Source organism: Dromaius novaehollandiae, chromosome 5 (assembly GCF_036370855.1).
Source record: "Dromaius novaehollandiae isolate bDroNov1 chromosome 5, bDroNov1.hap1, whole genome shotgun sequence".
Lineage (NCBI taxonomy): Eukaryota > Metazoa > Chordata > Aves > Casuariiformes > Dromaiidae > Dromaius > Dromaius novaehollandiae.
The window spans coordinates 6,202,023-6,228,074 of record NC_088102.1 but is presented as its reverse complement, the minus strand read 5'-3'; the positions used below and the strand labels follow the sequence as shown (position 1 = coordinate 6,228,074).

The 26,052-nt window shown below is 43.6% G+C and overlaps 1 protein-coding gene across 2 annotated transcripts in view; it reads left to right on the top strand.

Moving 5' to 3' along the window:
• The window catches only part of SLC35F4 (solute carrier family 35 member F4), a 122,733-nt gene that overhangs the window by 82,859 nt on the left and 13,822 nt on the right, over positions 1 to 26,052 (top strand). Inside the window, exons 2-3 of one of the 2 annotated variants that reach the window (XM_026099991.2) lie at positions 15,532 to 15,720; positions 19,976 to 20,273. In XM_026099991.2, the coding sequence (XP_025955776.1) occupies positions 15,532 to 15,720; positions 19,976 to 20,273 (487 nt within the window). The remainder of the gene's footprint in view (positions 1 to 15,531; positions 15,721 to 19,975; positions 20,274 to 26,052) is intronic. The other variant, XM_064511891.1, reaches the window with a different exon arrangement.

The following is a 26,052-nucleotide window of genomic DNA, read 5'->3' as shown; positions in this document are numbered from 1 at the left end:
AAGCTCGGAGCAGCAGCTCCCAAGTAGAAGTGCCATGGCAGTGTCACTAGTCTGGCTCTTGGGACTCTTGGGACAGAAGAGCTAGAGAAGACAGGCAAGAGCTCATTACGGCTGACGTGAGAATTTGCATCTCCACCCTTCATCAGTAAGGTCCTTGAGAACGCAACTGCTCCAAACAAGTGAGTGGGGCCCTCTGAGCACTTAAACATTTTTGAGTCGGGGCCACGCAGCCTCTCCTGAGGCTCGTGCACAGGCTCATGCACGCTGATCGCTTTACGCTTGAGGAATGGTTAATTGCTATATGTAGCATCTGCTGGAGAAGTCACATGTGTTCAGGTGAACAGCCATGGGATGCATGCAGAGACACTTGTCGTTCCTGCAAAAGGGGCAGGGGAAAAGCTCTGCACCATCCTGTCCACAACAGGTGATGTGTGAGCACATGCTGGTGTTGCTGAAGGACCATGACCTGCCTGGTAGATGTTAATAGGAAGGTTATCAGAACAGAGTTGATGTTCTGGGTTATTTAGCAGAAGTATCCAATAGTATTTAAGCCAGTGAGAGTTTTGTCTGAGTAATGACCGAGTGAGGAATTCAGGATTTGATTCTTTAAAATGTTTGCCGTGACTTGGGACAGCAGAGCGATGTATGATCCTTTTTCTTTTCTTTTTTTTTTTGGCAAGTCCTGGAGGGGTCATTCTGGATTGAGTTCACTGTTGCTGTATACTTCTGGCTCTGCTAGAAGAGGGTTGAAATTCCAAACTGAAGCCTTGACTTCTATTTCACATAAAAGCCCTTTTATAGGATACATCTGTTTTGATCGCACTTTGAATTGTTTATCTCTTCCATGTCTTGCGTACAATTTATATTCCAGCAAAATAAAATGAATTTCATAATGGCTCTTTAGCTTGTCATCTCAAAACACCTACTCAGCCTGAAAGAGCCAATAAAATAGTCATGTTTATAAGAGTCTTATAGTCTAGTGATTGGGAATGGATTGACCTGTCAGCTTCAGGGACTTGTGCAAAGTGGTTTTCATACAGATCTTGTAATTAATGGTGTTCAAAGCACGGAAAGACTGCAGTTTTGGATCTGGATCCTGATCCAAAGCCTATTAGAGTCAACGGAAGTCCTTTTATGTCTTCATCAAACTTTAACACTAAGTACTTCTCATTGGAGTCACCTACCCTAACCTGGGTGTCCAAATGATAGATGTCCCGGTGTGAGCAAGTCACCTCACTGCCATTATAGTCAGTGGAAAAACTAGGCTTCTCCAGAGAGTTACTAATCTCTTTTTGCAATAGACACTTAAGAGAGGTTAGGTGAGTTGCCTTCTAGCGATACTACTTTCCATCATTTACTTTAAAAGGATGCTGTTGTCCCAAGTCAAATGAGATGAGTCCCATCATCAATGTGGAAATCCAGTGGAAATCCAATTTACTTTTGCAGCTGTTTTCCTTTAGTTGAGATGATTCTGTCTAGCTGGGACTATAGCACACTTACTGTCTTCTCTGGATCAGATATTCATTCACTCCCCATGGGGATTATCTTAACATTGTGATTGTGGTTATTAATTGTTTCCAGCAGGGAAAAAAAACCCTCTGACATGAGCCTGACATAGCTCAATTGATTTGTTGATGAGGACTGTAGATGCAATAACCAACTCGTGGCCTGAGATGATGCAGCAGCCTTCATGGGGACCAGCTGAATACCTTCTTATCTTCTATATCTTGCCCACAAGGTCAGCCTCTGATGTACTCTCTCTTGCCTCTTTTCTCAGCAGAAGCACAGGACATGCACAACATCTGTTGCTGGAGCATTGGTGATTATAAGCAAACACCCGTCTGTGGGTTTGACACATGACAAACCTGTGGTTTCATGGGGTTCAAACGGCTGCTTTTGGTATAGATTACAGCTTTAATGAAGGAGAGTAAATAGTCTTTACTTTTATACTAGGCCCCTTATTATGTATTACTGGCTACTGCGAACAGAGATTTTGTGAGCCATCGGGACGGTAAACATTTTGGCAGTAACAGCCCCTTTTTATTGCGAGCATGGAGTATTTGTTAGTGAATAGGATTCAGTGCGCTCTAATTCTCACTCTGCTTCCAGCACTGGTTAGCTGTTTGGTTACTGGATCAGCAAACTCTCAGCTACTCCATGTTCTCCTCTGGACTGGCATTTGCTGGGGGCAGTGTACACTGTGCCTGTCCAAGAAGGGTGGTAGGAAGTGATCTGGATGCCGCTCAGAGGCCTTGGACCACTGGGACTCTTGGCCAGGGTGTAATACGCATGGGAGAGGAATCCTGATTGGAGATTTTTTGCCATACTGTGTTCAATGGTTAAATATTACAATCAAACTGATGCAAAGGAATGGATGCTTCATCTGGCTTGAGAGCTTTGGTTAATGTCTTAACAATGTTTGCCTTAAGTATGAACACGTGTAGTCTCCTAGCATGCATTTTGTTTCTGTCTGCGTTATAATTTACAGTGTATAATTAAACCTTGGCACTCTTACACTGTATGTTTCCCTGACAAAAAGGGACACCCAGAGTGAAAATAGGTGAGTATGTGGACTGATTGTATGGCGCTCTGGATTGTTTTGGATTTTGTTAATTATAGGCGCGCAAAAGTGACTAACTAGTGATCGGGAGCTCCCAGTTGGAGATGTCTTGAGCCAGATTTTCAGATATCACAGAAGCTCCACTCCCTGCAGATAAAACTTTAAGGTGTTGCAGACCAAGAGCGCAGAATTTGCGGCAAGTGACAACACTAGCTACTTACAAAGATCTCAGTTTTAAAGGTACCTGGAATTAGTTTAGTCTCGATTTGGGGGAAAACAAGCCATATTTTCTCACTGTGCTGCCTTGCATAAATATGAGGTAAGTTGGGCGCAGGACCACAGATTTCATGTTGACTTGCAATCTATGGAGTAACTGTCATGGTGTCTTGGTAAAACGTGGACATCAAATTCCACTTGTGGGTGGATCTGTGCCTGGTGTACTTGAGGAGAGAGGGGCAGAGCTTGTTTTGCCCACTTCCACTCCATATTATTTTATTCCTTTCTTCAGCACACTTAAAGAGGAGATAGAGAATACATAGGAAGGCTCAGAGCACCTATGCGAATAGCATCGCATGCATAAAGGCAATCAGCTATTCATAGCAGGAACAGAAACAGATGGCCAAAGCTCGTATTTGTGCAGCTAGAGAAGTTGATCCTTTTCAAGCTGCAGTCTTCAACACGAAATATAGGTACCAATCATGCATATTTTTGAATCAGTTTTATATCTGCTTCTTTCTTGTAACTGTTGTCCAAAGCCAAGTACGCCGAGGTGAATATTTGAAAGGATTCGTTGTGTTTTGGCATGTGGCTTTGGAGTTACTATGTTAAAATGATGGCTGATTTTTCCTTTGAAAAATTGCAGCAACTTTTAGATACAATCACATTCTGCCATTAAAGCTGAAATTGTCTGAAAGAAGTGTCTCGAATTGCTTGACATTGTCTCATGTGTTTCACCCTCACCATTGTTAAGGTTCGTTAATGATTCCATTATAAACTCCCACTTGCAGAGATGGTTTTCTAAAAACAATCTCTGTGTTATATTATTATGTTGTTTATATTATACTAAGCATTCAAGGACTAGACATGTATTAATAGATAGCCTTGTGACTGTAGAGCCAGCAATTACTTGACTTGTGATCACAAAGTCTGCTGACTTAGGAGGGGAGAATAAAATTGCTTCTGCAAATTGGGAAGATAATTTTCTGTGGTTTAGGGGTTGTTACAGAGTGCTGGAAATCTTCTGAATGCAGATAAGCAGTAAAAGCTGGTGAGCTTTATGCGATGCAGTGTGATGCTTTGGAAGAGACTGTCACGGTAGAGAGCTTTATTAATCACGAGGGATATAATGAAGAAGATCCTGAGGGGAGCTCCAAGCATTCCAGGGGAGGACACGCTGGGTGGAAAAACAGGCAATTGTGACTGTTTTTCTTCCTTCTACCTCTTCTATAGTGTATCACAGGGCATAGTGTGTCCCAGGCCTCCCACAGTGTGGGCAGGATGGCCTTGGGAGAATACTTTGCCTTTTCTCATTCCCCTCCATAGGGTTAACCGCTCAAGCACTTCTGCAGTGCTCCCTAGTACTAAAGAGTACAGACCCTGCTCTCTCCTGAGCAGGAGGAGGAGACCACCATTAAGGGGATGTGCAGGGCAGGACTGTGCATTTAAGATGGTATCCATAGGTTCACTCCGTACCCCATCTGGGTATGCGGGAGTCATGGGCTGCCTCATGCATTAGGATGCCCTAGCTCAGTTCTCCTGATGGGCCAGGCTCTTCTTTGGCTGCATCTGAAGGATGGTCTGGCTGTGACCCTGCTTCCCCGTCCTTCTCCCTGTGTCCTAGCTCCATAGGGATGAATGAAGGGGACAGTCGTTGCTAGCGTGTTCCAAGCGCGGGAGCTGCCATTTTGAGAGGAGCTCAAGAGCAGGCTGGCGATAAGGAACTAGATGTGTTCCCTCACCCAGGCAAGTCAAGCCCTATGAGAGCATGGGGCAGAGCAGTGAGCAGCTCTGAGGACTCACCCTGTATCGCAGCTATTCTTCTACAGCACTCGAGGGGGGATTTCTGTAGTTGATGCCCTTAGCAGTAGTCATTTTGCACCCCAAAAGAAAATCTTGTTACCATATAAAGCATTTGAGATTCCTGCAGGCTGCCTTTAGGAAGCCTAACGTGACTTTCGAGGTCAGTGACTCTTGATCCTTTTCGAATCACTTTATTGCCTTCCTTAGAGCCGATGACTTCTCCCAGTTTGGCTGTAGAGGAGGGGATGGAGGATCAAGCCCCAAGCCAGGAAAACCTGCTCTCCTTTGCTAGCAAAGGCACAAGGACTATAGCTGAGAGGTGTATAGTTATGGCATTTAAAACATCAACAGCTTTGCCAACATTTATTGGTACAGTTAGCTCCCTTTCTGTCTTCTTTCTTTGTATTTCCTGTAGTTACTCTAGCAAATACCTTGAACACTAAATGATAAAGCTTCCTTCCTATGTACAAATGCTTGTACACAAATGTGAAGACCTGATGCTGCTTCTCTTGGCAAAGAGCTGTGAAGCCAGGACACCTAAGAGGCACTGATGAACACCTCCTGGCAAAGAAAGCTCCCAGCACAACACTGGCTTGCAGAAATGAATGGGGCTGTCTAAAAGACTTGCGGCAATTTTAATAGAAATCGCCGCTTTGTACAATGAAACTTTATCATTGCTCCAAGCAAACAACTTCCAAAAATAGACAAAATAATAATAAAGAGAGAGTGGAAGAGAGAGAAGATGTAGGAGAAAGAGGAAAAAAATGTCCTAGCTGCCTCAAGGGAAGTGAGGAAGAATCTAGACCAACTGTGGCCTATATATATCTTGTGATTGTGACAATTTTTGTAGGACGCTAAAAAAGAAGAGAGATTCCTGCAATACCAGTGCTTTGCTAGCTGATAGAGAGTTGGATATTACTGGCTCTTTTGCCCAAGGCATTCCTGATTTAGGAGTTCTGTAGGAGTTACATTATTCAAAGTTTATTTAAAATAATTGCTTTAATTGTGTGTATATTGTCACAGTGTAAGGAACCAGAAAATTGCGTTGCATAATTCCCTTGCAGTTGTCGCTGAGAGATCTCCCGTCTGCTTTGCTAACGCAGAGCAGATATTTGATGTGAAATCACTGCTTTCATGCAAAGGGGCTGCTGCACTTTTGAGTTTAAGAGGAGCGATAGCTAATATATTTATATTTTATCTGCTGTGCTTAACAATTGAATGGAAGAAAAGTGTTAGCAGAGGTCAAGCATTGTTTGAACGTGTTGCAAATGGTTTCCCAGGGAAACAGCAAATCAGTACTCATAGCCTCCTGCAGCATCTCCAGAACAACATCTAGCCACCAGCCATAGCTGAGTGTTTACTATAGTACTCGGGACCAAAAGCGATGCAGAGTAGAGACGAAGTGAACGTGTGAGTAGGAGAAAAATTTCAGAGGATGAAGAAACATTCGGCAAGGGTGGCACCATTACCGTCTTACAGTGTTTCTGAATTAAATTCGCCCGTACCAGACGGTAAATGCTTTTTTTCCTATGTATCTAACACTAGGCAAAAATTTACTTTGCATGCTACTCCTGCTCTGTTCCGTGCAAAGCAGAATGTGTTGTGTGTGTATATGTTTATATGTGTCTTTAAAGTAACTGATGCTTTAATAGCATTTTTAGCACTTTATTATTTTCTAGGATAAGTGCAGTCAAAAATTTCTATTTTTTTCAGTGCTTGAGTGATGTGATTGATCTCTGATAAACTAATGTTGGAATGAAAAGAAGTGAAAAAGTTTTGTTGTACTTCGATTTTTGCTTTAAAAAAGATATGCAATTAGCTCCATGCTATGTTGTTCAATTTTCTGTAGCATTTTAATACTGTGCTCTAGATTCATCTTTTATGTTTTAAAGACAGAGGCACCAACTTTTTGTGCTTGCTGTCCCTTAACTTGAGATAGCTAATCATTCCCCTAAACTGCTTTTCCCCCCACCTTATTTTCAGAATAGTGTCAGCCCTAAAGTAATTCCTTAATAAAAAAGCCACAAAACAGAAATTGTTGGGAAAGCCTGTTGTGTGCTCTTGGTTTGACGTGACATCCTAACGCAAAGTGCAGAGGGAATGAATGCTCGTTCCTTGCTAAGTGCAAACCAACTTTGTGTCGTACTGAGGTGTCAACTGAAAATTCAGTGATTTTGTCCAGCGTTAGAGATCCTTGTACTGGGTTAGCTGTGATGTAGATATCAAGCTTGACATGCTGAGAATATATAGGAGGCATTTTTGTGGTATAAATCGATAGCTGAAAAGAAAGCTTTCTAAAAAGTATTCCTAATTCTCCGGTTCATGGTTTATTTAATGCCTGTAGAAATCTCAGGGTTTAACTGCATTTTTACAAACTTACTATTTTCAGTGTCGGATATTTTGGAGAGTTGAGTAGTACTTTCCAAAGTTGCTTATTCTGCCGGAAATGGACTCTCTTCCCACTAGGTGTGATAAGTTGTTAAGGATGCTCTAGCTGTAAAATTGCAAGGTGTGTGCGCTCTCCGTTTTGGTTTTTGTTATTCTGAGCAGCAGTGAAAATGCAATTCCTTTGCACGTGTTAAATTCAGCACTACATCCCGGATAAAAACAACGCAAGCCCAAGCCTGTCTTTTTGGCCACGGTACAATGCTGGTCAGCAGAGTGTGACAGCGCCGTGACTCTGAGTCTTCAGTCGACCTGTCTGTGACTGACATAAATTAGGAATTGGGCTGACTTTCCAGTACAGCAGACAATCCTTTGGTGTCCTTTTCCTTCGGGCTGTACGCGTGGTACTGAGTATATTGCAGTCTTGGGATGCCTTGAAGAGAGTTGAAAGAGCTTAACCCGGTGCTGCCAGGCGCATCAGGAGTTGAGCTCAACCTTCTCCCCAGGCTGGGCTTATGGCAGCGTCGGAAATTGCACGGCCTGTTGCCGTGGGGAGGGATGCTGCAGTCGGGGCAGCAGGAAAGGGCATCAGCCTGGAAGTGACTGGATGACAGGCTGTGTCAGAGCAGACAGGCTGAGGATGGGAGGTTTCTTGCTAGGCATGAGGCCAGCCAAGCAGAGCTAATCCTGGAGCCTCTGCCAGCCCATACGTTAAATGTGGACGTGTGCAGCCAGTTTTACAGCTCGGGGAAGATTATGGCAGAGATTTCCAAAGAATCCTTATGGGGTAAAGCAGTGACAGGACGGTGGTGAGCAAGTACCTGAGCCAGGTGGGTTGTCTGGACACCATGTGGAGGAGACCTACCCAGACGTGCCATCAGAGAAAGGCAGGGCTGAGACCTTTGGGACTATTATCCAAAGGGCAGTGCAGAAAACACTGGGGAGGTGTCTCATGTGCCTCCAGGGGTTACAGAAAGCAACGGGACAGTGATAAATACTCACTCGTCCCCTGCTGACCTGTAAGATGTTATTTTATCCCACCCATGTTCAGAAGTGCTTCATTAGGACCTAAGTCAGGCAAGTAAATTGGAGCATGTGCTTCATGCGTAGCTTATAGGCATATGCTGAAGTGCTGCCATGACTTGAACGAGACAGTCAGATTTGGACTCATCCAGGTGCATCTAGATGTAAACCTCTGGTGCTAAGAAAGTTGTCCGAGTGTCCTGGAGTCAATGGGAGAGATGGACACCTCTGAGCAGTGAGTCATCTCCTCTTTAAGACTGGTATCTAAGGAAGGTAGCGTGAATCACTCTCTGGAGGAACTCATCAAACAGGAAAGGCAATAATTTGCTCAGGAAATAAATATAAACAATTTGATATTGCGTTGGATGTCAGTGTGTTGACTGCTTTTGCAGTCATATCTTAGGAGACCCATGAACCAGCCTGGATTTATTGCAGTGTTTCTTGAAAGTAGAAGCTATATGTTGTATCATTATTATTTAACAACAAGATGCATATGAGTGACTTTTCTGAGTGTCCTATGTTTAAACTCCTTTCACAACAACTTTATGTCAGAGCAGCAACATGGCCTTCATTGAAGCTACTCTTGACTTACTGCAGTGAAAATAAAAGGAGAATTTTTGGAAATGTCACTGAATTTCAGCTATGACCAGATTCATGGGCTTTCAAAGGATTGTTTTTCTTTATGGAGATTTGTAGCCTTTTGTTTCACAGTGAAGTGTATAAATTTGCAGAACTATTGGAGTTGCATCTAGTATAATTCATTTACCAAGTTTACAATAGAGATTTTCTTTCATGGGATAATGTGCAGTTTTGAACCAAATGATTTGTGTTCATCTATCGCACAGTCGGTGCTGAAGCGATGAAAAGTGGCTGTAATCCAAGGCCATTGAATGTTCTGATTGGTTTCGGTTAGCGTTGTGTCAAACATGCTGGGACAGGGAAAGTCACTTAGATGTGTTACAGCAAAGGACATCCCTTTGAAAGTGTTCAAGGGACTAATTCAGAAGCTGTTTGTGAGGTAAATGCATAGGGAGTATTTGTATAAGTAAAAGCTTAAAGTAAAGTCCCTGCTCTTGAGCTGAAATAATGTTCAAGTTTTACATCAACAACTGAGAAAGGGACAAAGGCAATGGAGGAGCTCTGCGAGGTCCCCGTTGGGTTGTTTCCTCAGAAGGATATGTCTTGACTTCAGGCGAAGTCCACCTCTGGTGAAGTCTGGTGTGGAAAGCCAAAGCTCACTAAAATCAGGTAGTCTTCCTAGTGACTGCATTGGGGTTTGAACCACTCCTCATGGCCTAGAGCTCTTCTCCAGGTATGGGCTTAGCACTGTAGTGGCCCAGCCTGGCTTTCCCTGGCAGCTGTTAGCCAAAAAATTGCCCTTTGAGAAGTTCACATTTTTTCATGCAGCTTCTTCGTGAGTTGGGTGGGTTAGACGGGAGCATATTTGCATGCCTGGTCCTGCTCTCCCAAGCTTCCTTCTGGATGTCCAGATGGGTAAGGAAGGAGCAATAAGCGGAGGCTCTTTGCATGGGTAAGGAAGGAGCAATAAGCGGAGGCTCTTTGCATGGGAAATATTCTGTGCTGACAGAGGAAATGTTAAATCCCTTACTAGAGGTGAATGTTTTCTGATTGATAAGTCATCATAGCTACGTATGAGGCACATCCCTGATCCGGCAGTAAGTTAGTTTATATGGTGATGATACGCTGGTTATTTACTCGCTGTGCTGCCTCTCTGCTCATTTTATACCAAGGATGGGAGGGCATGTGTAAATTGTTGAGACTGTTTTTCTGATTGTGAGTAAAGTTGCTGTCTGCTGATTTGTGGTGAATGACTGTGTGCAGACGCTGAAGGGATAATTGGCAGAAATTGCAGATGGATGTCACTGTTAAGGTACAACAGAAATATCTGCTTTTTTTGCATTCTGCTCTTGACAATGGTTAATCACAGCACAAGAGAAATGCCTTACACCATCACTGAGTCATTTGCTTCTCATTAAAATCTGAAAACCTTGTTTTCCCCTCCGACAAAAAAAAATGGAGTAACCTTCGCATCCCCTTCAAATATAAAAACTTCCAAAACAAGCAAATAGTAAATGAACAGAACATTACTCTGAAGGGACATGTGTGCGTTAACTCAGATACACAGAGAGCTGTTGCAGTGCCTCCGAAGGACGTATTTAAATGAACAGCATTGTTAATGTCTGAGATGTGGGGAAATCATTTTCCTTCATGGAGCAAAATAAGAAGTGTTTATTCCTCAAGCTTGTGTAGCGCACTGTCTGCCAAGATGCCTATGATTTTTGGCTTGGTTTTAGTAAATGCAGTTAGAGCTTGGTGGTCCTGAGTCAAACTGCTGGTTCTGGACACATTAAAGTTGGGGAGGGCTCGGTGAGTGCTCGCGCTGACAGGTAGCGTGGCAGGGTGAAGGAAGCATCGTCACTTCTTTCACCGGTGTCCAGGTTAGCAGGCACGTTCAGCTGACGCGCTTTCCACACAGCACCAGCCTAGCTTCTGTCTCCATCCATCTGTCAAAACTCAGCGGTTGTTTTTGCAGTAGTGGTATCGAAGGCATCGTTTTGTCCTGCCACGACAGTGGCATAGTGGGAGCTGAGATTTCAAGGACACAGTAAAATATTGCAGATTTTCCTAAGTAAAAGGGAGGTTGTAGATGCCTTGACTGACGTTTTAGAAAAACCTGTCTCCCTGCTGACTGCAGTGGGAGCCACGGGAGACCACTCCTGGTTTTGGGATCCTTGTCCTGAATGTGGACTTCTCTGCACCTCTTCAGTGTGCAAAGCCAGATTATGAGCAGAAAATACAAAGAAACTGCCCAGCTCATTAGCATCACCTATTTAACCGTCAATTTAGTTGCATAATCAAAAAAGAGTATGTGCTTTGGCACATACCAGCAAGCCAGATGCTGCTGTCTCTAAATAAGCAAACAGTTTGTGTCAGTAATCTGGTGTCATGGATGCATGGATGACTTTCAGATGAGAATTCAATTACCTGTGTGAGAGGTTCTAAATTTCCATCAGGGAAGTTGGTCTAAAAAAAACCAAAACAAATGTGTGACGACCAGGCCATACGGATTACTTTCAGGGCTGCATTTTTATATTGCACTGATTATTTTAATTGGTAACTCATTCCATCCATTTTTTTAATGACAACTTGGAAGCCAGAAAAGATGTCCCCAACAAAACAGCATGTTTTTTAGTATTCTAAGCGCTGCTGCCCCATGCAAAATATGTCCTGCACACCAAAATAATCTAAAAACCATTGTTTTTTGAATGTCAAAGAAGAATCCCTTCTCTCCAAGCCCCTGCAAAATAACGGAGTGATTTGTCTAGCCTGAATCCGAGGAGAGGGCAAATTTTCTCACTCTGTGAGCTGCATAGCAAGATCTGCCTGTGAAGGAAAAGCTGCAGACATATATCAGGTCTTTCAGAGGGCTGAGGGCAAGGGAGCTGAGAGCAGTTTACAGATGGGAGGTGAAAATGGCTCTCAGGACAAAGCTGCTGGTTCCCAGGCTGAATCAACACGCTGTGAGCAGCAGCTCGTGGTGGCTCACCTCCTCCCGCAGCCGGGATTCAAAGGAGTGTTCAACCGTGTGAAAAATAGGCACTTTGACGATATTAGTCATGTGGCTTAGGTTAGTCACAAGCATAATTTCCTTGCTAAATTGAAGTACACTGAAATAAGTGTATAATAATGAATGCAGAATGAGGGCAGACTTTATTAGAAGCCTGTGGAAAGCCACGAGTTCCCCCGGCTGGGTTCCTTTCGGTCTGTGTGTGCAGAAAAAGGGCTTTGCATCCTCTGCTATAAAGCCTGTGCACCAATAATTAAGTGATGTAGATGGATTTGACTCATTGGGATGTGCTTGATACAATCATGTGTGGGCCTTTCCTGTTCTCTCTCCCCTCCTTTGCCAACCCCATGGCAAGCTATATGTTGCCTTGACATTCGCTTGTAACCCCCAAGAAATCAAGGAACACCTCCAGCAATCTGGCAGAATTCTTCCTGTTTGTTAGATTTTCCCAATCTCTTGTGTTAGCATTCCCTTAACATGCCAAATGATGCCCAAAATGTAGATCATTTTCAGCCTGTGAGTTGTTTGTGCTAAAGCCATGAACCATGTTCATGCCCAGAGTTGACTGTGTTGTTCTACAGAAACTGGATGGGGCTTCTGTACCTGTATCTGAGTTACAGATCATTTATCTGTTACAAGCTCTTGCATCAAGTGGTCTGGTTAAAAGAAAGGTCAGGTAAAATAGTCGGATATAAAGTTCAACACAGCTTAAATGTCTCTGGTCGAGACGGTCGTTTTCCTCTTTATAGTCAAGGGGAGACGCAGACAGTTCTAAGGTGCTATTTCTCGCCTCGTAAGGTTGATAACTAAAACAAATCTAATGAATCCCACCAAGAAAGTGTCACTCCTCCTTCGCTCTGGAGGAGAGATATTATGGCACCTCTCCAGTGCGTAGCTGCTTCTCCGTTTGCACTTGGCACATGATGGTAGTAGCTGCTGCCTGGGAAGTGAAAGCCCCAGCTTCCCTGCTCCCCATCCCCACGTTCGTCAAGGCGAGCAGCAGGCCAGCAGCACCTTGCTGTTGTCCCGTCTGGAGGAGGCACGGTCTCATTGCTGAGGACCATGAGGTCTCCAAAGGCTTGTGGGATTCATGAAGGTAGACAGAAGTTCAGTGGCAAATGCTGCTCTTGATCTCTCTTGTTGTCCTTGCTGCTAATAAAATCACAAGTTTGAATAAATTAGCCCAGCGTATATCTATTCACCTTCCCTGTCAAAGTATATCCGTAAATATGTTCAGATTCAGTAGCACGAAATGGCCTAGTCCAAGGCTTTCTCGCTGTAACAGTGAAATACTAATAAATTATTGTGCCACCTGATTGCTTTCAAATATGAGAGAAGATTTCACTGAATCAAGCAGTGACTGTTGATTAAATACGATTTCTTAAATTGCAGTTTTAGTCTCAACTGCTGAGGTTTTCAATGTACAGGAAAAGATTGATACTGCTTTGTTATACCAGATACAAATAACTCAGAGCTCTGTTTACATGTGAGGAAAAATAGGTTTTCCTGAAATTTTTGGTTGCAGGTTGTCTGCAAGACTTCTGCTGAGTGTAATCTGAATCTTGATGTTGTTCTAAATTAGGTCTGAATTAAGATGTGGCATGTGTCGTTTAATTTGATGAAGTCTCTTTAAATGATACATCTCAAAGTGAGTACTGATTCGGGTCAAGGCACCTTGGTGGCTGATTCTCAGAGGACAGACAGTCAGCAAATGCTTTCTGAAAATGAAGTTTCTCTAAGTTGAGGACCTGAAAAAATCGTAAGTGCCTTTTCGAATACTTAGGCCAGAAAGCACTGATTGTCTCAACCTCGGGGATGTTGGTACGGACTTTCAGCCGTCAAATAAAGGTGTTGTACTGCTTCTTGTGGGGTTAATGGCCCAGGGCTGCCATTTCTGTTGTACTTTTCAACCTCAAAGTGATTTCAAAGATTTTTGCAAAGCCTTATGAAGTAGGTAATATCATCCTTACTTTATAAGTGGGAAAAGTAAGCTTTGGGGTTGTGAAATGACTAGGACAAAGCCACAGAGGGAGTTGTTCAGCTATTAGACCATGATTTTCTCCATTAAAAAGTAAATATATGAACATGAATAGCTTCTTAAAGGTTTGAAAATATCCTGTTTGCTCTGAAAAGCTCTCTCAAAGAGTGATGCTCACCAAAAGATGAAGATGAAAGACAATATAGTGCTTAGATACCATGTAGGTCTTACTCTTTCAAAGTTGACTTCGTGGGTCTGCTGTTGTAGATTGTATTTTGGATTCTTCATTGATTGAATTCTTAGGGCTGTGTGTTAGGGTGGGGGCTTGGATGTCACCCTCATGTTGGAGTTTTCCTATACTGGACAGAGGAAAAAGAGAATAACATCCTTGAGAAAGATTATCTTTAAAGGGTTAACTGCTAATTCAGTCTACTTGGTGGGTCAAAATTGACGTTGGAGATTCCAGATAGGTTGACAGAGGATTTTTCTCTATGATACCATGTTCTGTACATCTCTTCCTTTGTGGTCTTTGTAGTTAGAGCTGGTGAATCAAACATAGCTTTAAGTTCATTGATCATATGAACCCTAGCTTCCTCTGGCAAAAGGGTGTTTGATTTGCTTCATGCAGTTTCTTGAATACTGTCCCTACTTTAGAATGTATTCAATGTTGTTATTTGGCATGGAGTTATTTGCACAAAGCATACTGGAATGGCTCACACTGTAAAGGAGCATGTTGCCTTTTGAGATGTTTGGCATATTTATTCCATGTTTGGCACCATACACCATGAGGGTTTTATGTATATTTTTGTAATCTTTCAATCCTTCCAAATCATGGCAAATTCAGTGGCTGCTCTGCGTATGTATGACTTCCCCAAGATTGGGTAAGGTGGTCACCAGATGAAATAGCAGCTGCAAAGAAAGTGATGGGTACCCACAACTGATAATGAACGCATCTTTGTGCTTACCAAAATGGCCTATCATCTTGACTTTGTGACTCAGAAGAAGACTCTGATGTGCTGCTCATGTGCTGACTTGTTAAACAGATGCCTAACCTTCAATAAATTAGGGAGTTTGTCCAAGATGTTTGTCACACAGAAGATGACGGGGCTCACTTTGCCAGATTCCAGCCCTGCACTCTTTTCTGTTATTTGCTCGTTCTTAATCCAGTCCTTCAAGCCCTTGCTCATAGAACATGGTGTCCTCCTCATCGGCAAACTTTTCATCTGATGCCACTGGTATTTCTGGGTCCTGGGTCTTGTCTGCTGCCTTCCACATCTGTACATCCTCTGTGAAATGCAGCATTGTGATGTTATCTGCACTTAACAGAAGAAGAAACGGCAACTTCTCTGAAGACATGGAGATTCTGATTCGGTGCACAGAAAGGCTGAAAACTGATCTCTTTGATGATTTAACAGAAGTCTTCATCCTAAAGACCTGTCAGTGACCTTGGCTTCATTCCATACAAGAGTTTCAAGGACAAGTCGTGGATCATTCTGGAGGACGGAAAGGGAAACCCCCGCTTGAGAGGCTCTCAGCATTGACCCCAGGAGAGGATCATTCCACGGCCCTCCTTCCCACACTGTGGGAGAATGGTGACCTCTCCTTTTGCCTGTTTCAGGGTCAGTGCTCAGGAAGGGGCCCACGTGAGTACAAATTCCTTTGACTGTTCAGACCCTGTGGATGAAGCCTTGTGGCTAAGAATATACTGCAGCATAGGGCTGTCATTTCTTCAGGGGAAAGACTGGTTTTCATACAGCACCTTTTATCTATAAGGGGGGAGAGAATTAACAATTTATTTATTTATTTATTCATTTACTTTATTCTGACCAGAGCTGAAGCTTTGATTTTTGCAGTGTGCTTCCCTTCTCCCACTGAATTGTTTATATGCATTTCACTATTTCACTGACAGAGTGTTTGAAAGCCCCGCTTTCCTCCTGGGAGTTTACAGCCAAACTGATGCAAACTCTTTCTTCTCAGGTGTCTCACGATCATCTGTCATCCAATGCAAGCCAGGAGGCAACTGCCCCAGCACACACAGAGGCATGACTAGGCAGCTCTCCCCTTTATCTGTTGCTGAAGATTCTGCTGCTCCCATTCTTGAGCTGCAGAATCGAAGTCCCTCGGGCATCTATCGACACAGCAGAGTCGAGAGGCAGAGCAGATCAGGTAGGCATAACAGCCGCATTCCCGGCGTCCCAGTATGCCTGCGAAAGGCCTCTTTCGTCTGTCTTTTGAAAGATGGTGCAGAGTCGGAACGCGTTGACGTTAGTTTCTGGTGGTGTGAGCTGCAAAGCCACGTGAAAGTCCTTCCTGTACCTGTGTGCAAATTTGGGTTAGGTGGGAAGGAAACAAGGATGGGAGAAAAAGGCCTGGGTCCCAGTAGGAACATTCAGTGTGTTATCTGAGAAATCAGATGCATAAGGCCAGTAGGCGCAGAAGATCTTGAAAGGATGATTAACAGTAGGACATGAGTTAGTCTTACAAGGTGGTTATGTTTCCTCAGCTTCAGCCTGGCCAGAGACCAGGACCCTTAAAAGCCAGCCATATTCCTTCTCAAAGACAATGCCAGTCTGAGCTCATACAACGGACGGTCTGATGAAGAGGAAGAGAAGGAGCAACAGGTGGAAGGATATCTAGGAAAGACCATCACAGTTCAGATCATCGATCAGCTGCACATCAGGGCTTCCTTCAGGAATGTGTCACCCTCTTTACTGCAGAAGTTTAGCTCAAATGAACCTGTAGGTATGGTGAACACTGACTTCTTCACCACAATGTGCATCCATCATCCGTAGGGGTGGGATGGGAGCAATTGCAATATGCAACTACAGACCTTTGAGTCTACTGAATTGTACTGTTGAGGAGGAGGAAAGAGCAGTTAAAGGACTGAAACAGTGTAACCATCCAAGCTCTTTGGAAAAGTTTGTGTGTATATACTGGGAGCAAAAAGGGGAGGAAGGACAGGTTGGATCTCCCTTGCACACTGCAACTGTGGGAGATGAGCCTTTTTCCTGTCACTTCACTGACAATGGCACCAAGAGTCAGCCATTTTCAGTCTTTCAAAGTGTAGGAAATATGGAGAGAAGTAGTATTCCTGTAGGAGGGAGATGTATAACGGCAAAAGGGTCTGTTGATAGAGACCCTTAGTGAAATACTGGAGATAATTATTGAAGCAAGGAGTGGATGATGCAGCATCTTGCAGTAGGGATCATACCTAAGATATTGGAGACCTGATCTCTGAGTATCAGTCTGAGATGATTGTGTACATGCTAGCACTAGGTTACATCCAAAACTGGAATCCATCTGAAGTTCTCTAAGACAGGACCTCAGTCCACTTGAGAAAAGAGTAGGGCCTTGACATCATAGTCTTCCAAACATGTATTTTGCAATTTTTTTAGTTCCCTTTCTATCCTGATCTTCCCTTCCTCACCAGTGAGGTAGGATTGTCCTGATAGGAGGGTAAACAAATACAAAGAATCTTCTTTTCTAGGATATAGTTGTCAAATAGTGAAGAGTTTGGAAGAAAAGACATAGGTTTTGTTTTTCCTCATCTTATTCTTTCAAAACACAAAAGCAAAAGCCCTTTCTGTTACCATCTTGCCACAGAGGCATCGCAAGCAGATATTATGTTACCCATAGACAAAAGGACTCTGCAGGGGTTTTTCTGCTAGCTGTCTTTCAACACAGTGTGCATTGACCAGTGTCATTTGTGTGTGCCACCTGCAGTGTCATCTGCATTCTTCTCCTGTCATTTCATCCTTGTTGAGCGCTCACATTGCTTCCATGCTCTTGACAGATTAAGTCTGTTGTTTTGTTTCAGACTGAACTAAATGCAAACATGAAGGATTTCTGCCACCTTGCTAATTGTTAAATGCTGTCTACCAGTCACTTTGGCTAATGAATGTGTTTGCTTCTCATTGGCATATCATTCAGTATCTGAATACAAGTTCTACTTTCCAGTTCAATCCAGTTCCAACTTCATGACTTGAAAATCCTCCAGTCTATTAATGGATTATGTGCCTGCTACCCGTGTGTTCCCATCATCTTTGAGTTCAGGCCCTGTGGTGTGGTTTGTTTTTTTATTTTTTTAAGATATTTCTTATCTTGTCCTTGTGGGTCTTTGGTCAGTATTTAGGTGTGCACATCCCATGGATTTTCAAAGCCACCATCGTGCTACTAGGTCACTTTGGGCAGGGATCCATCTCAATTTCACTTGAGCTGTGTAAATCTAGATACCTAGTCTAGACTGGGTTTCTTCAGTAAGCAAAGGGAGAGACAAGCATCTCCGGTGGATGGTACATCCCACCTGCCTCAGATGTATTAGGGTGGGATCAGCCAGCTTCTCTATGCCTGTCCATTTCCATTGAGTATCAAAGGACCCTAACAACGTTTAGTCTGGACATACAAACTGTTTGCTAGTTACGTTACATGGCATGATGAATCTTACCCCTTATCGCTTACAAAAGCTCCCCACACTACATTTGATCAGGCTAAAACTTATGTAGGTCTTTTAAACCAAGCTAGGACTTGCAATATTATATTATTTATAATATACATATTGCAATATGTATATTTCTGTGGCTTTCACTAACATTCAAACCTGGGACTGTGAAGTTGAAATCAAATGCTAATGGTAGTGTCATGTGTATTAACAGTAATTACATAGTTATTTGGTAATTGAAAAATAGAAGGCATGCGTAAAGGTGCTTTAGTCTTCTGTCATGTGATTACTTTAACTGTTAGCTGAAGAAGGACTAATTGCATGGTAGGTTTGCTTAGCAGGAAAACCTGCAAGTGAATGTTACACAATATGTTCTTTTTAAGTCTTTCTAACTTGCAAATAAAGTATAATTTACCTTTTAATAGAAGATGCCAGTCACTGTTAGTTGCATAAAAATACCTATTTTCTCTTAGCAGCCAAAGAGAATGTTAAAATGATGCTTGTCTTTTCAGATCCATGTCTGGTTATTCTTTGCATGTTTTTAATAAATCTCTAATTTTATTTAAATCCTTGATTCACTGCTAAACTGGGGAGCAGCTAAATACTCATTATTTTCAGGAAAAAGCCACCGTACACTTACAAAATGCTCCATGTCCTGATTAGAAAATTCTTGATTACAAATGTACTCCTCGCTACGATGAAACGTTTTTTAGATGTAATGTTTGTCTAATTTAATAACTTGGAACCTCAGTCTTACATTTCTTTACAGGAGAAACAGTAGCATAAAAGGAAAGTCAAACTCAAATCTGAAACCTTACCTTTCTCACACTTGTGTTGAAGCACTTTCATCCTGAACATAGGACAGTATGTTCTCACTGCACTGGAGCTCCTCTTAACCTCAACAATCATATTATTTTTAATAGAATATCCCATCATGTATTGATGCCAGTGATAACTGATAGTGATAGTTCATTTGGCGTAGCTGCAGGTCATGACTTTAAAAGGAACTCCTGTTTCTCATATCAAACCAAGGTGATACCTTCCAAGGTGGTAGATGGTTGGAGCTCACTACTGCCGCATGCGCACGTGGGGCCTAAATAAATCAACAGTGTTACTGCTATTCAAGAGCCAACACAACTGGATCAGTTGTTCTCAACTGGGGATCTGTGAACTCAAAACAGGGTTCATGGGTTGCATCTCTGGAAGACTTGCGTGGAGGGCAAGTCATTAGTCAGTGAGGTTAAATCCTCTATGGGGTCCACCACTCTATTAGGAAATCTGCAGTGGTCTGCAGATTAGGACTGAAAGCTCCTGTACCAGAATGGGAAATGACAGCTTTCCGATTTCTCCTCGGTTTTCTGTAGAGGTTTATTTCTAGGCATGCCAAGCTCTAGTTTTGTCCAGTTTCCTTTTTTAACTTCAAAAGTGTAAATGCACAAACCTGACTGAAAAAAACCTGTCTCGACTTTGATATATGAAACCACCAGGCTGTTTCTTTTTCCCCTCTCGGCTTGCAAATAAGAATGTGGTTCTTGTGTTAAAATCTTGAATAATAATAACTTGTTTCTGGCTTCAGATGTACAGGCTCAGATAGCTTTTATGTTGCAAACATGCACAGTAATTGACTTTATAATATAGTCGGTTCCAAGGGATGTAGCTCTATTCTAGAGATTTGGCTGACAGAAGGAAAGAGGAGCTGATAAAGCAAACAGTGGCAACAGCTTAACCATAATGCTGTTACCTCAGGCCTCTGTATTTGTTTGTATTTTGCTCCTATCCCCTTGAAATGACAGAGATGGTATTACTGAAGTATTTCTGTGCAGGATTTCAGTGTCTGCAGGGCACAGGGGAATTATAGAGAGAAGGCAGGGGAATGGTTTGTGTCTGGATCAGAAGGGGAGATTTTGCTAAGAATTGTTTGATATGCATCTGTTACGTGTGCAACTCTTCTCTTTTTCTCTCTTTTTTTCTTCTTTTTTCCAGGGGAGGAAGGAACACAAACACACACAGAGAGCAGCAACCAAGAAGCTGAGGGACAGACACGATGTCAGTCTTGCACATCCACATTTCTTAAACTTATCTGGAGATTTCTGATCATTTTGTCTGTCTCTTCCTCCTGGGTTGGGACCACGCAGTTTGTCAAAATCACGTATGAGACCTTTGACTGTCCCTTTTTCATGACTTGGTTCTCAACAAACTGGAACATTATGGTTTTTCCCATTTATTATTCTGGGCACCTTGCAACTGCACAGGAAAAGCAGTCTCCAATCAAAAAATTCAGGTAGGCTTCATTGTGGCAGTGTCTCTTTAAACAGCGTGGTGCCTGTGGACAGAAATCACAGTTTCTCAGTTTGACCAGTGGTGTCAGAAGGCAGAATAAAGGTCATGCTGCAGAAAATCTCGTTCATAAATAGCTTACAGAAGGTTAACAGATGAGTGATATATGCTTGAATAAATGGATAATTGATTGTTAGAGGAGTTTTTATCGAGTTGAAAAGGTCAGTAAATTGGTTATAATCCTGCTATTATATAATATAGTATCTCTGTATTGTGTGTTCCTGTCTGGACTAGGCTTCCGCTGATCATTGATTAATCTGTCCTGGAGTATTTATGACAGAACTGTAGTGTAAAGCACAACCAGAACATAGCTGAGAAGGAAGATGCTCAAAGCTGAGGAGGTGGTTTCCATGGAGAAGACCATGGCTTGCTCCCTGTACTCAATGAGTATAGCTCAACGAGGATGAAAACTGTGACCTTGCCTCCTTGTGCTGGATCACAGCCTGGGGGAAGAGTGGCTCTGTAGCCTTCTCCGCTCTCTTTTGCGTGGGGTGGGAATTGGAGCAGGATGCAGACTCTTGGCTCTCCTCCCTCTGTAGCTCTGGGGGGTAAGTTGGCATAGCGGAGGGGCTGTCCTGCTGAGGATATGGTGTGAAGGCTTTGTCCCATCTTCCATCTGTTTTTCCTATGCAGGTAGGCCAGGCAATCAGGCTCCACATGGAAGTGATTTTTCCTCTGTTGTGAGAGCCAGGGAAAAACAGCTCTCTGACCCCAGCCCTGTCCTTATGCCGTGTGGCTGCGTGTTGGAACTGAACCCTCAGCCTCAAGTGCAAAGATTGCAGGAGTCCATGGTAGTAATTACAATATTTGCAAGGGTGGAGATGCATAAATGCTGTTCCTTTTCAGTAGCCATCTGAAATCATTGAAATATAAAGACTGGGGGAGGCAACAACCCAAAGAGACAGTCTAGTCCAACCACATGCAGCAGGACCAAGCTGTCTTAACTCTGCCCTAGCCAATTCTTAAGAAAGATGGGTCTAACTTGTTCTCAGAAATCTCTAGTGCTGGAAATACCCCCACCTCCTGGGACAACTCATTTCTCAGTTCCTTCTCCACTTCTATTATTCCACTAATCTAGTGATGTAGAAGCTGTTCTAAAGGATGGACCTAAGTTCAGCTTGCTAAGGGATAACAGACTTTGCCCATGAAGGGAAGGTATTCAGAGGATAATTTTGAGCTGGGTCCCAGTTCTGTTGCTCCAGTGCAGACTTGCTTGAGAAACAATCTTCCTAATTTCAGCAGAATTGGCTGTGCTGTAAGGTGTGAGCCAGCACGTGGCTCTCACCTGGTTCGAGCTGACGGAGGGTCCAGTGCAGCTCTCACTGAGCACCCGGGGAATTCAATTTGTGACTGTCTAGACTGGAGCGTAGCAGGGCCAAATTCTTCCCTCGGCTACTTTTGCCAGGATCTCAGCTGTAATTTGGCCCTAAATTATCATTTCTGTCAAATCAGCGTGACTGAAATTGAACAGTTGCACTTAATTAACTGCTTCTCTGAAAACCCCGGTGCTTTGTATGTTAATGATGCCTTTGTTCAGATTCTTGCTGGAGTATTTGTAAGAACATTAACAGTGTCAGCTTGGCTTCTGGGTGTGAGGTAAAGTAATAATAAATGCAGAGCAAGTAAGGAAGAAGGTAAGAATAAATATCCATCCGAATGGATCCTCTGCAGTTAGCTGGCTGTTTATGTGTCCATCAGAGCTAAATTTGAGGCATCATATTTGTGACAATGCTTATAAAGATGTGCATTAATAACAGATAGATTTCCCAAGGTGTTAGAGATTTGAGGACACATGCTTACTTACATGCACACACAAGTTTGTGCACACACAAAGATCTGAAGTAGGTTTGTGAATTTGTGCAAACAGGAGAGCAGTGTTAAAGCTGATGGGCCAATGTAAAGGATGTTAGAAATCACAATTTGCTGTCTGGTACTGCCCAGTTCCCCGAATGTTTCTTATTCTAGCTATATCAGGAGGTCAGATCCCAGTTTGGAGGTAACTGCTGGCAAGTGGTGGTGTGTTTATGATGGTGACCAGTGTGCTTGGTCTGCACTGGTGTATGACTTGACAAGCCAAGCTCTTTCTGTGTAACTGGGAATGGATATCCCTTCAGGATGAATGCTTGATGACTTAAAGAACTGAAAAGCATCATCTGTAGTTTTAAAATTCAGAGAGTCATAGGAAGATTTCATTTGGAAGAGGTCTTTGGAGGTCCTTTAATCCTGCCTGCTATCCAGAGCATGGATGATTTCAAAGCTAGGTGAATTATTTTTATAATTATTAGTTTTGCATTCTTGGTATTGTTCCTGTTATTTTCGTGGAGTAGCTAATTTCTGTCCATAAGACCTGTCCTGTAACTCTTCCAGGCCTGCCTCTGAGTCTAGAGGTGCTTTGCCTTTGCGTGGTTAGAGCATGTAGAGCATGCATTGGGAGCTTTCAAGAGCTATGACATTTTGTCCGTTAGATATTCCCGGTGGGTCAGAACAAGCAGTGTCTATGATATCTTGGCAGAGACCAGTGATCGTGCTAGTGACTTGCAGAATGCAGCCCCAGGCTGCCAAAGCTATGTAGAGCCTTTGTCCCTTCTTACGTCTTAAGAAAATAAATCCCACTTGGAGGGATAAAAGCTTAATCTTCAACTTCAGACTGGCTTTCTGAAAGGGTTATAATCTCTGAGACTCTAATTGTGTATTTCTTACCTTTCACACTTTACCGTAGAGATTAAACATTATGGTCTCCAAAACTAACTCCCTGTTATTACCTCCCCACTGCATTTCAGTACTGTATTTTAGCCTTCTTGAGGCAGAAGACACAACTCTTCATTTCTTCCCAGTACTAGTAGGTAACAGATGACCCACTTAAAAAGTTTGAAATGTGAGTGAGATCCTTGCAATAGTGAGGAATAAAATGTTCTGGAGCTCAGGAATAGGAAATCGGCCCCCACCGATATTTACCAGAGCAAAGACACTCATAGAATGGGAATAGGTTCCTATTAGAATTAGGACTTGGGAGAGGTGGACGATATTTTGAATGTCAAGAAATCTTGCTTCCTCCAAAGGCAAGCACTGTGATATTCAAAGGCTTTCTGCCAGAATATGCCCTGGATATAGGAGCCAAAGTTAATCCCACAGGTGCTACGCAGCTGTGAAACCCTGGCTAGGCACAGTGTTTTTAGCTATGAGTGTAGTGGAATACGAACGTTTTGGGAAGAGTTGTCGTTCTAGCAAGAGTGATAACAAGATATGAGCATCTCTCAAGCAAAAACAAAGTAGCTGTCATTTGTGTGTGGCTGTCACTTGCAAGCTTATATCATCCACAAATCCCTCCATTTCTGCTTGCAGCTGTAGCTCAGCCCAGCTTCCCCAGGAGCTTTGGAAATTGCGTTGCAAATCTAGATCCTTGCTCTGGAGGTCTTTTCAGAGGAGAGATGAGGATTTCCCTTTCCTGAGCTACCTTGGGTGGCTCAGTGGTAGGGGGAAGAAGACCAGCAGCAAACCAGGGCATCTCTTGGGCCAACCCTCTTGGGGGAGAGCACTCCTGTGGTCCTGCCTCCGTGAGCTAGACCCTAGTTATGTGAGAGGGTCACACAAAATTCCCTTTCCTTCTGCTCTCGCTCTTGAGCAGACCAATACAGCTGGCTGGGCTCTTTCTTAAGGCTGAGACATGAAGCGAAACGAGGTCTTGGTCAGTGCTGAGAGACAATCCACCAGTTGCACCGTTACCCTGTTTGGTGGCCATGTCCTAGAATGGAGCTAGAAGTCATTTTACTGCAGCAGTTGCTGTCATTTGGCGAGAAGGACCTACATGACATAGTAACAACTTGTGCTCACAAAAGGTCCAGCAGTGCTTCTTGCTAGCATAACGTCACCGGTGGCCTGGCCAAATTGTAATCTGGATGATATAATTACATTGCACCTATTCATATTACCCCAGGTAGTGTCTGTTAGCTCTGTTTTTTCCGTAAGCTGTTTTAAAACCAGCTGCAGTACGCTCCAGAGGCTGCTGGGTGTCGGGTGAATAAACCTATTCTTCTGCAGGAGTTGGCATCAGAATAACTAAGACACGACACAAGCTATTTAGTGGGTGCCAGAAGCAAAGCTACACGACTGCCTGAGGTGCTGTAATTCCTGAGAGCATGGCACACTGCCTAGAGCTGATGGCTGAAGGCTACCTGCAAATAAAAAGAGCTATTTATATTAGAGGGCAGGTTTTAGATAGACCAGTTACACTTTTGGAAAGAGTTTGTGTTGAGGTAGTTTCAGGGTCAACTGCCACTTAGACGTGTCTCTAAGTCAACAGCTTACAAATACTGTGTGTATCAGAGGAGGGATCCTTAGAGCCTTCTCCCCTTAGCTCAGGGTTTTAATCGGTGTCATGCTGCAATGACTTTTGCAAGTTTAATTTTAGTTGCATGCTAAAGAGGCTGAGTTAACCACTGAGCAGCCAGCCCTCAGAAAGCCTGGGGCAATTTACTCTAGACATGACTGGGAAAATAGTCTTCCATCTCCTCACTTGCTAAGCATTATTCATCAGGCACATGGAGTTCTCCTGGGCACAGTCACGAATTCCTCAGGTCTCTGTCGTCTTTGGCAGCAGCCTGTCAACTTCTTGCTGGGTTTTATACTGAGAGATGAGTAACCACTAGCCACTGTTTTGTCTGGTCATTGTATGCTCCTGTGTGTGATGAAGGTTCTTCCAGGTGCTTAAGCAGTCCATTAGCCAGGATAGGTGAAGCACTTCCAGATTTCTAGCTGTGAATCTGTGCTCCTTCTTCCCACTGCTTGTAGGAGCTCAAGAGATATGTGACATTTGCAGCGTTGCCACAACCGGTCTCTCCCAAATAGTTCCCCATCCCCTAGAAGCCAACCCAGAGTGATACAGTAATCGCTGAGGTTTCCTCCAGGGATTCATAGTCAGGACCCTTTGGACTCCATCCTGCTGACTCTGCTCCAAGTCCATCTGTGTGGGGACCCCCTGAAGATCTGCAAGCCAGCAGATGCTGCCCCTTTCTCGCATGGTTAATTGCTAGGACTTTGGGAGCCTCCCACCCTCCCCAGGGGTGAAGGAGAAGTAGTGCTGGGCCTAATCCCAGTGTCTCTCTGGCTGTCGGGGGCTGCCATGCAGGACTGTCCCCTGTCTGGTCCCGCCGCTCTCTGGCTCCTTGTGCTGGCCCCACTGATCTGCTGACTTTCAGTGCCTTACGCAGGGTGCTGTGGCGATGGATATAATTTCCCGTGGCATGTTTGTAGGAGCGGTTTTTGGGCTGCCTTGCCTACTCCACCAGAGTGACGTGCTTGGCTGGTTTTGCTTTTGCATGCTACCAGCGTAGCGCCGGGATGGTAATTGTGCCCTGCATTACTGCGAGCCGCCCAGCCTTTCTCCCTTGTTTTAATACAGCACAAGCCTATTCCCTCCGAGACAGATCCTGACATCGTGCTGCCAGTGTCTGAGACAGGTTGGATTTACAACCACGTAACGATCCAGCCGTGCATCGAAATCGATGGCAGAATCCCCACTGGTTTGCACAGAGCAGGCTCAGTGCAGGTCTGGGTTTCGCACCGCGGATCCGTCCTTGCTGAGAGCCGGGACGTCTGGCTCTGCAGCCATGCAACGCTAGTGCACCGATGTGGCTTCCAGGCCAGAGGCTGTTTGTCCTGAAATGAGGCATAATCTTAACTTAGAAGCGCTATCTGTATCTGCCTAAGTCTCACGGGGAGAAAAA